The 15,649-nt window shown below is 58.7% G+C and overlaps 1 protein-coding gene across 1 annotated transcript in view; it reads left to right on the top strand.

Annotated features, from left to right (window-relative positions):
* Window positions 1-15,649, top strand: part of SLIT3 (slit guidance ligand 3) — a 526,414-nt gene that overhangs the window by 473,020 nt on the left and 37,745 nt on the right. Inside the window, exons 16-20 of the mRNA XM_008147633.3 lie at window positions 379-453; window positions 7,347-7,490; window positions 7,954-8,097; window positions 9,359-9,522; window positions 11,225-11,357. Coding sequence (XP_008145855.2) covers window positions 379-453; window positions 7,347-7,490; window positions 7,954-8,097; window positions 9,359-9,522; window positions 11,225-11,357 — 660 coding nt within the window. The remainder of the gene's footprint in view (window positions 1-378; window positions 454-7,346; window positions 7,491-7,953; window positions 8,098-9,358; window positions 9,523-11,224; window positions 11,358-15,649) is intronic.

Raw genomic sequence — 15,649 nt, 5'->3', positions numbered from 1 at the left:
CTGGACGCCTTGGGAGGACATGGGGAGGCCTTCCCGGGGGTGTGACTGTCACTGGTGCCCTCCTGAGTGAAGGCGGGTCACTGGCAATGGATGGTTTGGGTGCTGAGTATTCAAAAGCCCAGCACACCTAGTCCAGGGGCTTCCCCGGGAGGAGCCTGGCCTTCGCCCTTTCCTGCCCCTCACGCACTCCCCTTTCCACCCTCCCCACCCTCCCCACTGCATTGTCCACAGCTCTGCTGATATTGGCTGAGTATGAGGTCCAGGCGGCAACTCAGCTGAAGCCATGGGGGTGCTGGGTGGGGCATCGGAAGGTGGGGGAGAGGGAGCCCCATCCATCTTCAGCTGAGCCGCCCCCTCATCTGCTTGCTTCCCATGTAGGCGACTGAACGACAACGAGATATCTGTCCTGGAGGCCACCGGTATCTTCAAGAAGTTGCCCAACCTGCGGAAGATGTAAGTCAGCTGGGCACCTGGCAGACTGGGCAGAATATGGGGGCGGGGCGGGTTCCTCAGTCCCTCAGCTCCAGTTTGGCCCTCTCGGCCTCCTCCTGACTCCTCCCCACCCCCCAACCCCCACCCCCGGGCATGTATTGGGCAGCAGGCAGCAGGCGCTAAGGCCCAAAACAGAACGTCACTGTTTCTAAATCGTCGAGTATTGTGCAGGGTGTGTGCCCCATGCCATCCCTGCCCCCCCCCATGTGCCCTCTGCTCGTCCTACTCCCCAGCCCACCACCTGCATCTGCCCGGAGGGAGGGGGAGGGACTCAGGAAAGAACCAGCAATGGGACACGGGGGTCTCAGGTGCATGTCACTTAGCAATTTTTTCAAGGTGAGAGTTTAAAAGTTTGGGGTTTTTTCCTACTTGCACTTGACATTCAATGTTATGTTAGTTTCAGGCGTACAGCATAGTGGTTAGACATTTATATAACTCATAAAATGCTCCCCCCACCACGTCTAGTGCCCCCTTGACACCATACGTAGTTATTTCCGTGTTGTTGACTGTATTCCCTGGGCTGTGCTTTACGTCCCCATGACTATATTGTAACTGCCGATTTGTACTTGCTAATCCTTTGCCCTTTTTCACACAGCCCCCCAAATACCCTCCCCTCTGGCAACCATCAGTCTGTTCTCTGTGTCTATGAGTTTGTTTCTGTTTTGTCTGTTCATTTATTGTGTTTTTTAGATTCCACTTATAAGGGAAATCATATGGTATTTCTCTGTCTGACAGTTCACTTAGCACAGTGGTCGGCAAACTCATTAGTCAACAGAGCCAAATATCAACAGGACAACGATTGAAATTTCTTTTTGAGAGCTGAAAACGGACTTCTGCGCATGGGCCATGAAGTTTCAATCGCACAACACATGTGCACCCGCACGTGGTATTTTGTGGAAGAGCCACATTCAAGGGGCCAAAGAGCCGCATGTGGGTCGAGATCCGCAGTTTGCCGACCACTGACTTAGCATAATACCCTCTAGGTTCATCCATGCTGTCTCAAAGGGTAAGCTTTCCTTCTTTTTTACGGCTGAGTAACATTCCATCATACGTACGTCCCGCATCTTCTTTATCCACTCGTCTACCAGTGGGCACTCAGGTTGTCGCCACACCTTGGCCATTGTCCACAGTAAGTGGACTCTAAAGGCCCCGATCAGTGAGGCACCTGGAGTGGGAAAGCCAGCTGCCGCGCATGGGCCCAGCCCAGAGGTTCCGGCCTCTAACCAGAGCCTGAGCGCGGGCACAGGCCCACCTGCTTTTATATTGGGCTTCGCACGGCCCGGTCTGCCTAGCGCCACAACCCTGCCCCTGCCTAAGAGTTCGGATCAGGTCATAAAGAGAAGAGGACTGACGTTGCTGAGCTGTTAGAGCATTGATTGGGGGCCTTGCCCCCTGAGCATCGTCTCACTTCGTCCTCACACACCTGCCAGGGGGTGGCTCCACGCTCCCCTTTGTGGGGCTGAGGAAGCCTGTGGGGCTCAGAGAGGTTCCGTGCCTCTCTCAGAACACACAGCAATGAACGTGGGTTCCTCTGCGACCACAGTGTGAGGCTGGGCTGTGCCCTCCCCTCCTCCCCAGGTGCCCCAGCAGAAGCTCTTTACCATCTAGTCCCTTCTCCTTGCCCCCTCTCCCTCCCCCACCCCACGCGCCGCAGCGCCCAGCCTTAGAGGTCGGGTCTTCCCCTGGAACAGAGGACACCCAGTCCGGCCTCGTTATTCACAGCCCTGTATGTGCTAATCTGCCCACTCGCTAACATGTATTGTGATCTCAAAGCCCACACCCGCGGAGCCGTCCTGGCCCTTGGCAGACAGAGGGCAACAGAAGCCTGAGCCGCCCCGCAGGTTCCCCCAGGGAGCAAGGCCACGCTTTGCCCCCTCGTCCAGCGCTCACACTGGAGACAGGTGTTCTTCCCGCAGTCTATGAGCGCCACATTTGTGCACATTTGTGCTTTTCCTTGGCGGTGTCACTGTTGAACACAGTGCAGAGGCGCGGCCTGGCGATCGTGAGCACGGTAAGCGGTGGTGCGTCTCCTGTAGAAATCCACACGGTCAGAGCTCTGCTCCGGCAGTGAGGCTACATGTAACCAAGTCAGCAGCACAGATTAAGTGCGGCGTCTCTATACAGAAACACACCGAACAAGGCTGGGTATTGACTGGTGGTGAGGTGCTGTGACCAGAGGCAGTCAGACATCCCCCAAGGGGTCCCGGATTGCGAGAGGGTGCAGGCCAGGCTGAGGGACTCTCCCCCACAACCCCTGTGCACAAATTTCATGCACTGGGCCTCTAGTAATAATAATAATAAATAACAGCAAGGACAATAACAACAGCTAGCCACCTGTCACTTTACTACTCTGCGCCAGATAATACTGATATTAATTTATCTAACCTTCATCAAGAAAAACAGAAAAGCTTTGAAATGACTTCATTTTACAAATGAGGAAGCTGAAACACAGAAAGCTAAGGAAAGTCCATATAAACACTGCTGGCCGGCCGGCCAGGTGTCCCAAACCTGGGCCCAGCAGCCTCCAGCTGCAGCTACTTACATCAAATAACTTGACGGCAACTCTGGTTAAGTAGAGATCCTTGTGCGCTGGAACCCGCCACCACCCCTACACCCCAGAGAGGTGCTGGGTCCCCTGGATTCTGCCCACCGGCGGTCAGAGCCAGCTGTGCCTGTGCCAGAGTCTGCTAAGTGTCCTCAAGGACTTTGGGGCCAGGGTCCTAGGGTATATTCTTCTGTGTTGTTTTTTTTTAAATATATTTGTATTGATTTCAAAGAGGAAGGGAGAAGGAGAGGGAGATAGAAACATCAATGATGAGAGAGAATCATTGATCAGTGGCCTCCTGCATGTCCTCCACTAGGGATCGAGCCCACAACCTGGGCATGTGCCCCTGACCGGGAATCGAACCATGACCTCCTGATTCATAGGTTGATGCTCAACCACTGAGCCATACTGGCCTGGCCAGGATGCATTCTTAACTCTACCCTGACAGGGCACGTGGGCAAAGGAGAGAGAACACAGTCAGGGGGTTAGACTTAGCTGTGCCCTTCCGGACCGTTCTGAGCCCCCGTGCCCATGTCAGAATGATGAGGTTGCCCTGAGCATCGCTTGTGGTAAGGGATGCAGAAGGATGAGCTGGTGCCCACGGGGTCGTTAGCACTGTGGCGACTCAAGGCCACTTTTCAGATGACATCACCTTCAGAGTGAAGTCATGGTGGCTCTCGGGTGACTTCCAGCCGTTTCTCTCTGGAAAACTCTCAACCGGAGTCTGGAAACTGGCAGCCCCACCACCAGGTGCCCCTGGGCGGGTTTGCTGGCCACGATTATGTTGTTAATAAGAAACAGTTGCCCACCTTTAAAAATCAGGAGTTGGCACACGCCAAAATATCAGGATTTCTGGAAAATCAGATCTGGCAAAACTGGACCCACATTCCCAAATGGCTCCGATTGAGTTGCCCTGAGGAGCAGCGCCCCCTTAGGTGGGGCATGTGTTCTCCTGACCACTGCTGCCCCCCGGGCCTGCTCCCAGCTGACCACTCCCACCCTCCCTCCCCCGGGCCTGCTCCCAGCTGACCACTGCCATACCCCCCCAGGCCTGCTCCCAGCTGACCACTCCCACCCTCCCTCCCCCGGGCCTGCTCCCAGCTGACCACTGCCATCCCCCAGCCTGCTCTCAGCTGACCACTCCCACCCCCCACCCCCCGGGCCTGCTCCCAGCTGACCACTGCCATCCCCCCGGGCCTGCTCCCAGCTGACCACTCCCACCCCTCCTCCCCCGGGCCTGCTCCCAGCTGACCACTGCCATCCCCCCGGCCTGCTCCCAGCTGACCATTCTCATCGCCCCCCCGGGCCTGCTCCTGGATGACCACTCCCACCCCCTGGGCATGCTCCCTGCTGACCACTCACACGCCCTGGGCCTGCTCCTCGCGTTGTCACCTGCCTGGACCCTGTGGACGTTGGAGCTTGCAACCCCAGCTGCAGAAAGAATGTCTACCTCAGAGGAGCGAGGGGTCCTCGTGGAGGTGACCAGAACCCCCAGACCTGCCAGTGCACCAGGTGCTTTTGCTCCATCGTGACCCCCTCCTCGGTTGCCAGAACCCCTTTGCTCTCTCCCCACCACCCGTCCACCTGGCATGGGCTTAAGCAGCCCTGCAGGCCATTTCCGTTGCCAGGTTTGCGACTGCCCTGCAAGCTGAGACTTCCCAGAGGCATCCCAGCCTCGGGACCCCCGTGTCTCGGGAAGCCTTGGAACCGGTCTGACGCCGTCAGCAGCTCACAGCGGCAGCAGGCCCCTCTGCCTCTGGGTCCTCTGAGGCACCCTGAGCCTGGGGTGGGGCTTCCTGGGTCCTCCCCGGGGGGACCCTCCGTTTTCGTGGGCGGCAGAGCCCTGAGCAGAGTGCCGAGCGGGACCCTTCAGGAGGGTCTGCAGACACCCCGACACCCTCATTCGGTGTCCCAAGTGCTTGCCCCAGGCTACTCGCTCGCACGGGGCTCCAGCCCAGGCCGCCTGCCGTTTAGAACACCACTGTGATGGATGCAGAGAGAGCAGTAGCCTGGTCTTCTGGAACATTCTCTCCCCTTTTGTCCTCCCCTTATGTTTTCCATTCTCCCAGCCTGAGGACATGCAGGTCAGAGCCTTACAGGAGCGTGAAGCTAATTTTGCTCATTTAGAGAACCAGATGTCAGGAGATGGGAGCCCTCGCTGCACGGCTGCTGTAACTCATCGTCATTGCGGCCCTGCACTTCAATCCCCGAAAGCCTGGCTCTCGGGAGCAAAACCTGCGTCCTCCAGCGTTTCGATGAGTTACAGCTGCTGGGGGAGCCTCCTGTGTCTATTTGGGGGGTAATTTGCAGTCTCCCCAGAACATTACCTTCGTTCCTGGACCGGGACGACAGGATTTATAAGAAAACGAGCTGCGATTAAGGACAGCCAGGCAGCGAGCAGAAATCCAGTGTGGCAGCCCCCCCTTGCGCCCCCCCCCACCCTGTGACCTTGGGGGAGGGGTTCTGAGGGGTGTGCTCCTATGTCCTCAGCAGGATAGAAGTGGGGGAGGGGAGCGGATTGGTGATGGGAGGAGCACAGAGGGAGCAGAGATGGAGAGTGGGACTGAGATGCCATCTGTGTCCTCATACCTGCCCACAGGTGAGGGCACTGTAGCACCTTGCAGGGCCGGGCCTTACTTAGAACAATGGCAGGCGGCCTGCCCGGGGCGGTTAGGTGCCCAGTTCCACACCCTGAGGCCACTGTGGCTCTGCACAGAGTTCCCACGAGGAGGGCACTTGGAGAAGCAACAGTGCAGGGACGGGAGTGGTGCTCTGGGACCCGGAGCAGCGCCCTCTCCTCTCGGGGCCTCGGCATGCCCAGCAGCACAATGGGCCCGCTGGTCCATCTCTAGTGAGCCCTCAGCTCTAACAACCTCAGGTGCTCGGCCAGTTAGCTGGCGCGTCTCCACCCGCAGACCTCACCACCACCGTCCGGTGCAAGGCTCTGGCTGCTGTGTGCTGGGGCAGCTGAATTCCTCCCTTAGGCTGTCAATGCCTCACCTTCTGCTCCACCCATCCCTCCTGCGCCTGCGCTGCGTTTCAGGATGGTCTGCAGAGGCCCCCCGACCCCCTGCTAGCCCCTCCCCCACCCCCCCCCCCGCCCCCGCCAGGGAACTCGCAGCCCCAGTGGCCCTACAGGACCTGCCCGCTGTTCAGGTCTCCAGAGGCCTGGTGTGGTGACTGGGCCTCGCAGGGGAGGGGAGAGCCTGCTCGCAGTGACAGCACCGAGCCCCCTCTAGGAAAACACAACACCCCAAACCCGAGTTCTGCAAAGCAGTAACACACGGAAGTCACTATCCACGTCACCTAAGGAACCGTCACGTAGGGTTCACTGGAGGACTTTGCGTGTGCCCGCAGGCCTGGCTTCCCATCCCCGTCTCTCAGCTGTGTGACTGCGGGCAAGTTGCTCAAACTCTCTGCGCCTCAGTCACCTTAGCCCTAGGATGAGACCGTGGTAATAATGACATCCATCTGGTAGGCCTTGCTGTGAGGATTTGATGTGATTCTGTTGCCAAACCCCTCACAGAATAATGCTCAAAACGTGGAGACTAGGACGTGTCGTTTATGTCTGGGATCTGGCCTGGTGAGGGAGCTAGGAGTTCTGCAAACACCCAGCCCATGGGCCGGGGGGGGGGTGGGTGGGGGAGGGGATTGAGCATTTTCCTACCCCCTCCTCTTAGGAAGAGCTGCTTACCGAGGGCATCTGTTGAAGACAGAAAGTTCGAGAATCGCCTTTTCTTTCATCCATACACACCTTTTATTGTTTGTCCTATTTTGCATACTTTTTTGTTTATTCGTGTTTATTGAGGAACAATTGGCATAGCTTAGTTTCAGGTTACAACATAATGACTTGACAGTTGCACACATCGTGAAATGGTCACCACAATTAATCCAGTTGCCAGCCGTCACCATACATAATTACATTTTTTTCTCTTTCTTTTTTCTTGTGATGAGGGCTTTTAGGATTTACTCTCTTGGCAACTTTTGAGTGTGCAGTACAGTATTGGTGACTGTAGTTAACAGAGAGCCACTATTGTTACACTAGCAGTGCCCGGGCATGGAAGAGGTAATGACCCTGAAAAGACTTTAAGACTTTAAACCCCGCACGGTCTGTTTCACAAAGGTAGCCGCCCTCCCCCCCACCCCCGTTGGGTGGGGGGTCCCTGCCCCCCGGCACAGGTGCTGGAGACAAACGTCTGGGAGCCCAAGGCTGAGCTCCCCACCACCCCGTCCTTACTCCAGGGGTTGGCTGCAGGGCCAGTGACTCCCTGCCTGCATCTGTCCTGACCCATCTGCCCCCTCCTTCTAGAAACCTGAGTAACAACAAGATCAAGGAGGTGCGAGAGGGCGCCTTTGATGGAGCAGCGGGCGTGCAGGAGCTGATGCTGACAGGGAACCAGCTGGAGATGGTGCACGGGCGCATGTTCCGTGGCCTCAGTGGCCTCAAGACCTTGTAAGTGCTGGGCCTGGGCCACGGCCTGGAGGGAGGTGGGAGGGAGGGCATTGGAGGGACTGGGAAGACTGGCGGGCGGCAGGTTCCTTCATCCATACACACCGGCCTGGCCTCCTGAATCCCTTGCTCCTGGAGCCAGAGGCCTCAGACATTCCCAGCCCGTGATGGGGAAGAACTGAGCATGCTAAGCAGCCCCAACACACACACACACACACACACACACACACACACACAGACTCATACCAAAAACATGCTGATAGAGGCACACAAACATTTACCCACAAACAGTGGCATATACACATGTACATAAAAATGACATATACCACATGCAGATAAATGCATACACAACAAGCATGCACACAAGCACACACGTACACACTCACACACACCACATGGTGTGGCCCCGCTGTGGGACGGAGAGGGTAATGCCTGTGCTCTCGCATCCCCACCCGTCTCCTTGCAGGATGCTGAGGAGCAACCTCATCAGCTGTGTGAGCAATGACACCTTCGCCGGCCTGAGCTCAGTGCGACTGCTGTCCCTCTATGACAACCGCATCAGCACCATCACCCCCGGAGCCTTCACCACGCTGGTCTCCCTGTCCACCATGTAAGTCCTCCTGGATCCACTGCACACTCGCCAGCTCCTCCCCTGCAGGCCTCTCCCCTCCCGGCTCCCTGCTGTCTCTGCCCAAGGTCATCTACCCATCTGTCCACTTAACAACCGTTTACCAGCCTCCCTTCGTGTGCCGGGCACACCTCGGCCTGAGGAGGCACAGGCGTGGTTTCTCCTGGAGCTCACAGCGCAGTGAGTCTCCACAGAACGAGGCCCGCAGTGCTGTGGGAACCCAGCACAGGCTCTGTCGGGGAACACCGGTGCTGTGTTCCAGGAGGGGGGCTGGCTTGTCAAGTGGGAAGTGCATCTCCTCCCGTGGGAAGAGCTTGTGCAAAGGCCCTGTGGTGGCCTGGAGCAGAGCAGATACACAGGACCATGCAAAGCTCAGCTTCGAGGGGTCGCATCAAAGGGCCAAAGGGACTTGAGCGGCTTTACTTTCCTCATTTGAGAAATGAGAAATGCTGCCTCCTCCCTGGGGTGGTTGTGACCAGTCGAGTGAGGGGAGGATTTATAAAGTGCTCTGCCTGGTCCCAGTCCTCTAGGTCAGCGGTCGCCAACCTTTCAGACCTCATGGACCACCAGCGGTCCGCGGACCACCGGTTGGCGACTGCTGCTCTAGGTGACACTCAGGAAGGGACAGGTGCTATCATCCCTTTGTCCCTCCAGTGGACATGCACAGAGTGTCTGTGCTGGTGTCACACCTGTGCCAGGGGACGCAGAGAGACAGACCTGGGGCCTCCCCTCGGGGGCAAACGTTGTGCAAATCATGACCAGCTCTGGTGGGTGCCACGGAGGGAATGAAGCGAGAGATGGAGGAGAATTTGCTGAGGGTCCCGCAGCCTGAGGACTGGAGGCTGAGGAGGGCCAGCCAGGTGGACACTAGGGGCCTGTCCCCACAGGAGGACCTCCATGTGTGAAGGCTCTGAGCAAGAGAGTTGGCTAAGGAGCCGGAGGGAGCTCACAGCTGGGGCTCCACAGACAGGGCGTGTGGCCGGGGCTATGGTCACGGCCATCAGCCGAGGTCCGGAATGACACTTGCAAAGACTGCATCTGGATTCAGAAGAGTGCGTTTCCCTTCCCAGACCTCCTCCCTCCTCCCCTGGGCCTGACCGGCTGGAGAGCTGGGCCCCAGGGTGCAGAACAGGACCTGGGCCTGACTGGCTGGAGAGCTGGGCCCCAGGGTGCAGAACAGGACCTGGGCCAGCTACCACAGTAGAGGCGTAAGCACCCAGAGAGGGCCCTTCTCTCCTCCCAGAAACCTCCTGTCCAACCCCTTCAACTGCAACTGCCACCTGGCCTGGCTTGGCAAGTGGCTGAGGAAGCGGCGGGTCGTCAGCGGGAACCCCCGGTGCCAGAAGCCATTCTTCCTCAAGGAGATTCCCATCCAGGACGTGGCCATCCAGGACTTCACCTGCGAAGGTGAGGCAGCCGGACGGGCAGGGGCACAGCCGGGGCGGTCGGGCGGGGTGTACCAGGAAGGCAAGGACCCCTGAGTCCGATTCTACCCCGCCCCCGGGCATGCAGCTGGGGCTCGGAAGGGCTCTGCAGGGCGGCTGCCCTGCCATGTGAATCCTTAGTGCAAATTAAGAAAAGGTGCCTCTTTCTAAAGACATTTTACTTCCATTAGTCAGAAGTTTGTCATAATATATGGATTTGTGACAACAAGATACCGTACAGCCATCTGCTGTGACCCAAATACCCTCACCTGCCAAGTCCACAGTGAGATGGTGCCATTAGGGGACGCGGCCCTCTGTGCAGGGCGCAGCCCGCACCGCTGTGCACGGTGCCCTGGGCCTCGGCTCCTGCCGGGACCGTGCCGAAGCTCAGCGTGTGCTCCTGAGAAACGGACTTCCAGGTGCGCTCCCGGCAGTTCCTGTCACGGGATAGGTGTGTGAACACCTGCACAGCGAGGCTTCGCGTGTCAGGATGCCGGAGGCAGATTGTCTGCTTAAATCCAAGCCAGCAGTTTTTCCTTGGCCAACCGATTTACATACAGAACTGGTTTAACCTTTTGCACTCGGATGTCGAGTGTGACTCAACACGGTTAGCATTAGAATAAAGGAATCGAGAAAAAGCAAGCGAGTACAAAGGGTTAAAGATTATCTGAGGCTAAAGTATCACGGAGGGTGGGACACAGTCACCCCGGAGGCAGAGACAGAGGCGCTGTGTTGTGGGAAGAGGGAAGAAAGGGGGGGGAGGGGAGGAAGGGCCTGGGCAGGGCTCTGCCCCTACCCCCACCACGAGTTAGTCAGTTTGGTTTATTTCTGAGCGGGTTGACAGTGACCTCTTTCCTGTCTGATACTCTGGCCAATGGAGCTTTCAGAGTCTTCCTGACAAATGTGGTACAAAACAGGCAGCCCTGCTCCCCGACCAGGCCCTCCTCCTCCTCCTCCTCCTCCTCCTCCTCCTCCTCCTCCTCCCCCTCCTCCTCCTCCTCCGACCGAGAGTGAAACCAGCACGGGCTTCCCTTTACTGAAGGCACCGGCTTGCTCACTGTCCCCACAGGGAAGTCTGTCCCCCACAGGGGAGTCTGTCCCCGACCATGGGACTCTGTCCCCTGCCACAGGAGTCTGTCCCCCACGGGAGCCTGTCCCCCACAGGAGCCTGTCCCCCATGGGAGTCTGTCCCCCACGGGAGCCTGTCCCCCACGGGAGCCTGTCCCCCACGGGAGTCTGTGTACCCCCTCTACGGAAGCCTGTCCCCCACGGGAGCCTGTCCCCCACAGGAGCCTGTCCCCCACGGGAGTCTGTCCCCCACAGGAGCCTGTCCCCCACGGGAGTCTGTCCCCCACAGGAGCCTGTCCCCCACGGGAGTCTGTCCCCCACGGGAGCCTGTCCCCCACGGGAGCCTGTCCCCCACGGGAGCCTGTCCCCCACAGGAGCCTGTCCCCCACGGGAGTCTGTCCCCCACAGGAGCCTGTCCCCCACGGGAGTCTGTCCCCCACAGGAGCCTGTCCCCCACGGGAGTCTGTCCCCCACGGGAGCCTGTCCCCCACGGGAGTCTGTCCCCCACGGGAGTCTGTCCCCCACAGGAGCCTGTCCCCCACGGGAGTCTGTCCCCCACGGGAGCCTGTCCCCCACGGGAGTCTGTCCCGCCATGCTGATTTTTGGGGTCTCCACAGGCAACGACGAGAGCAGCTGCCATCTGGGCCCGCGCTGCCCCGAGCAGTGCACCTGCGTGGAGACGGTGGTGCGGTGCAGCAACAGGGGGCTCCGCGCCCTCCCCAAAGGCATCCCCAAGGACGTGACTGAGCTGTGAGTACCCCCTGAGCATCATCACTTTCCCCCGGGTCCCACAGGGCTGCCCGGGGCCCCTTCTTATGGACCCCCGCAAGATGGAGCAGAGCCTCGCCGGGGCGGCGGCCGGCAGCAGCTCAGACAGGGGACAGGAAGTAGCCCACCCCTGCCTCTGCCTGGCCGGTGACACGTGGGAGGGTCAGCGCCCCGTTTTCTGTGTCCCCCCGGAACCCCCGGCTCTGCACTCCGCCTTCTCGCTTCCCCACCAAACGCTCCGTCTGACACCAGACACAGCACAGGGTCGTCGTCAGGACACGGCCAGCGGGCGCCGTGGCTCCCCACGCGCTGCGAACACAGCCCCCTTCACCCGTAAAGCAGCCCATTCACGGATGACACGTAGCTCTGGGCGCCTCTCACTCCGCAGCCCACGCCCGGCGCTAGCTCCTCGGGGCGGTTTCTGCCCAGCTTCCCCGTAGATGGAAGAGATGCCGCTCCCTCCCTGCAGGGCTCTGACTCTTGGGCAGAGAACCTATTTCTGCCCCTCGCAAGCTCAGTCAGCCCCGCAGGCAGGAGGCCGGTCCCAGGAGCTCACTCACACGCCACACCGTCTCGATTCCTCCATCCTTTCATTCCCGCTCAGTGACCGAGCGCACGTGCGTCAGCAACGCTGCAAACCCTGGGGAGGCGGTGCGAGCCACCCGGTGTGACCCCCCACTCGTGGGGTCAGGTTTCCCAGGGAGGTAGCACATCTGCTCGCTGGTCCCAGAAGCTCGTGCAAGGAGCCTGTGCTGCACGAGGGGGACGGGGCTGCTGGAATCGTAAAGGGGGGGCTTGACCTCCACGTGAAGGTCAGAGGAAGCTGCTCTGGGGGTGAAGCTGGAGCCCTGGTCTGAAAGGGAGGAGTAAAAAGTGAGAAGGCTGAGTGGCAGAGCAGGAGGGACTGAGGGACACCTGCCTAGCAGGACACACACACACACACACACGCACACACACACACACACACACACCCATCCCTCAGGCTTGCATTTTCCTGGGCCAGCTTAGCATGAGCCCTCAGACCTCAACAGAAGGAGACCCAGACACCTCCCGGCTCTCCCACTGCCTCCTGGGTGGGGCCTGCGTGTGCCATTGTCTTGGATGAGCGTTGTGGCTCCTGGCACCTCCTGGCACTCAGGGAGACAGTAACCGGGGCTGCCAGCCCGGGGGAGGAACAAAGGTCTTGATCGGCACTAGAAAGTCCACATCGGCCCTGGGTTTGGGCCAAGGCCCTGCCCTTGGAGCTCCGTGTGAGCACGTGCCACGTGCAGTGAGCCCCGCGATGTTCCCAGGCAGGCTGGGCGGGGGGTGGGGAGCTGCATAAAGTGACCCCTTTCTGGGCTAATTGAGTGCCGAGGGCCGCAGGTCGAAGAGAAGAACCTGCTATGAAAACACGCCTGTGTGTGCCTTCCCGCGGCTCATGAAGCAGAGGTTGGAATAACACAGATAATTGGCTGTAATTGTAAAGTAAACTTCGGAGCTTGGGGAGGAGGCCTGGTGGCCTGCCTTGGAACCGATGGCGCTTCCCTGGCCAGATGGTCTGCGAAGCTCACCAAGGCGAGCAGCCCTCCCCTCGGTCCCACACCATCTCCGTCTCCGTCTCCGGGAGGGGAGAGGGGGCAGAGGGCAGGAACGTGGATGCCAGAGGACGCGAGAGCTGCCGGTCCAGGAAACTGAGGCCCAGGGGCTTCTGGTTCAGGGACGAGTCCAGATTCGGTGTGTCCAACGCCGGCTTCCCAGCTCCCTCGGGCATCCTGGGTTATCTCAGGCAGAGCTGCCAGCTTACAAAACAAAGCGTCCGTTCACTGAGAAGGAGAAAAAGCAAAGCAGGTGTGGACGTCTGACACAGGCATGAGAGAGCAGGCAGCGGGCAGCCCATGCATGGAGCAGTTCCCCCGCAGCTGGCTGTCTGCAGCCCCGAAGCCCCTCTCTGTCTCCCCCACCTTAACGGCTACTGGCCCTGTGGGACCTGAAACCATGTCCATGCGCGTTCGTGCTCTGTCCCATTAAACCCGCTGCTCCACCTGGCACTCTGAGTGGGGGACCCCCCCCCCATGCCTGGTCCTGTGACAGCACGCACTGCCCCCACGCCTGGTCCTGTGACAGCACGCACTGTGGACTGGGAGACCCTGGCTCACCGAGTTACTGTGCCCCTCCATGCAGACGCGCTGCATCATATAAACACCAGAAATGCCACAGCCATCCCTATCACGGCCCACCTCACAGAGGAGTCCTGGAGTAAAGGCACGCAGTCACGCTCCATGTGGCAGCCCCAGGTTTTCTCAAATTTTCCATTTCCCCTGGGAAGCTCAAATTTTGTCGTTGCCAACAATTACTGCCAGCTCTTTTTCTTGGAGAGGCGGGCTCACCCTGTTCCTTCTTACGAAGTTGTCTTCTCAATGCCCATTTGGGAAGACCCTGTTTGCTAGTCATTCTTCTAAGTAAAAACGGTGGTTTACGGGGGCGGAGGCTAGTTTAGCTTGTAACTCAGGTGCCCGGTGCTTTTCTTCCAACGCACTTCACATGCAGCAAAAATGCCTTCGGCACACTTCCGCTTGACGCGAAGAATACTGAAGGGGTGTGCTCAAGGGTGGAGATTTAATGCAGTTAACAGTTTTTACTCTTCATCGAGGGCATTCTTAAATGAAACTGGCTTTTATTTATACTCTTTGGTGCCGCTGCCTTGATTCATGCTGAGGTGCCAGCAGTTTTACTCACACAGCACAAAAGGAAAACCGTGATTTAATCTAACCGCAAATATAGTTTTAGCCTCCTTCATAGAAGAGTCTCTAGGGGACCCCAGGGTCCCATGGACAACACTTTGAGAACCACTCAGGCCATTACACATGAGCAGGCAAATGATCCACAGAGACACCTGCTAGAAGTCAGCAGCGAGTTCCCGGTTTAAAAGCAAGCCTCCAGGGTCTTACTGAACGCTGAATGGAAGCAGATGTGGCACATCCCAGCCCCCAAGGTCCCTGACACAAACGCTCCTCAGCTTCAGAAAGTTCCCTCGTTGCTGCACCTCGAGCCTTCTCCACAGAGGCCTGCCATTCCGGGAGCATTTAAACCTAACGTCTGCTGGCTGCCACTGAAGGGGATGTTTGCTCACACCAGGCCTCTGGTTCTGGAAACGGACCCGCAGGCCCACACCTCCCTGAGGCTGGAGCGGAGGGGCAGACCCCGGGGTGCCGCAGTCCGCCCCCAGGTAGTAATTCATCATGGAGTTAGATGCTGACTTGGGTCTGAGGACCATGCTCTTGGGTTGCTGTCCTACCACTGATACCCCCAGGAGAGGGGAAGGGAAGGGTCCCCCCTGTCCCCAGGCACACCTGTTGGAAGAAGGGGTTTCTATTGGGAATCGAGTGGGGTCAGAGGGCACCATGGGAAGAGGCTGGCAGTGCACACACACACACACACACACACACACACAAACACACACACACGGCCCTGTAGACCCAGAAGGGATGGGGCTTGGCCAGGAGGACACAGGGCACCTGGAGAGTGAGTGTGGCAGGAGATGACAAGAGTCATTGATTGAAGGACAGGGTGGGAGGGACCTGGCCTAGCACTGCGCAGCTCCAAGGGGTTAGAGGGTGGGGTCTGGGAGTACCAAGCAGCCCAGACGGAGGTGTCTCCTTCTCTCAAACCCAGTGATGATGATGGCCACGCATGCAGGAGGAGGGGCGGAACCGTGCAGTGAGGGACAAGCAGACAGCGTGTGCCTGGAATGGGGAGGAGTTGGGAAACCCTGCCCCGCCCCCCCAGGGCCTTTAGGGAGGCAGGGCAGAGTCCTGTCTGCGGGATTCTCCGAAGCTGCCGAGAATAAGGCATTCACTGCTTGCCAGGGCTATGAATGCCGGGCATCTTCTTATGTGACCTCATCTAATCCAACAACCGACAAGGCCGATATTTTTACTCCCATTTTGCAGATGAGGTAACTGAGGCACAGGAAGGTTGGGTAATTTCTTAAGATCATACTACCAAGAAGCAGCAGGGCTTAGACCTGAGCCCGGGACGCCTGACCCCAAGGCTCATCCTTGAGCCACTAGACTCTTCCTCCCCTTTGGCCGAGGCCCAGGTCCCGTGCGCTCTGCCCAGTGGCCCGGCTTGTTGGGGATTTGCGCCAGGCAGCCACAGGTCTCCTTGCAAACGCAGGGGGAAGGCAAACCCAGCACCCCTGCCATGATGCCGTGGGCCCTGGTCAGTGTTTCTGGCTGGGTCCTTCCTGCCGGCTGGGTCCAACCTTCCCCAGCAATGCTCTCTGTGCCCCC

This window comes from Eptesicus fuscus, chromosome 6, assembly GCF_027574615.1.
Source record: "Eptesicus fuscus isolate TK198812 chromosome 6, DD_ASM_mEF_20220401, whole genome shotgun sequence".
NCBI classification, from domain to species: Eukaryota; Metazoa; Chordata; class Mammalia; order Chiroptera; family Vespertilionidae; genus Eptesicus; species Eptesicus fuscus.
This window is presented reverse-complemented; position numbering and strand designations above follow the sequence as displayed.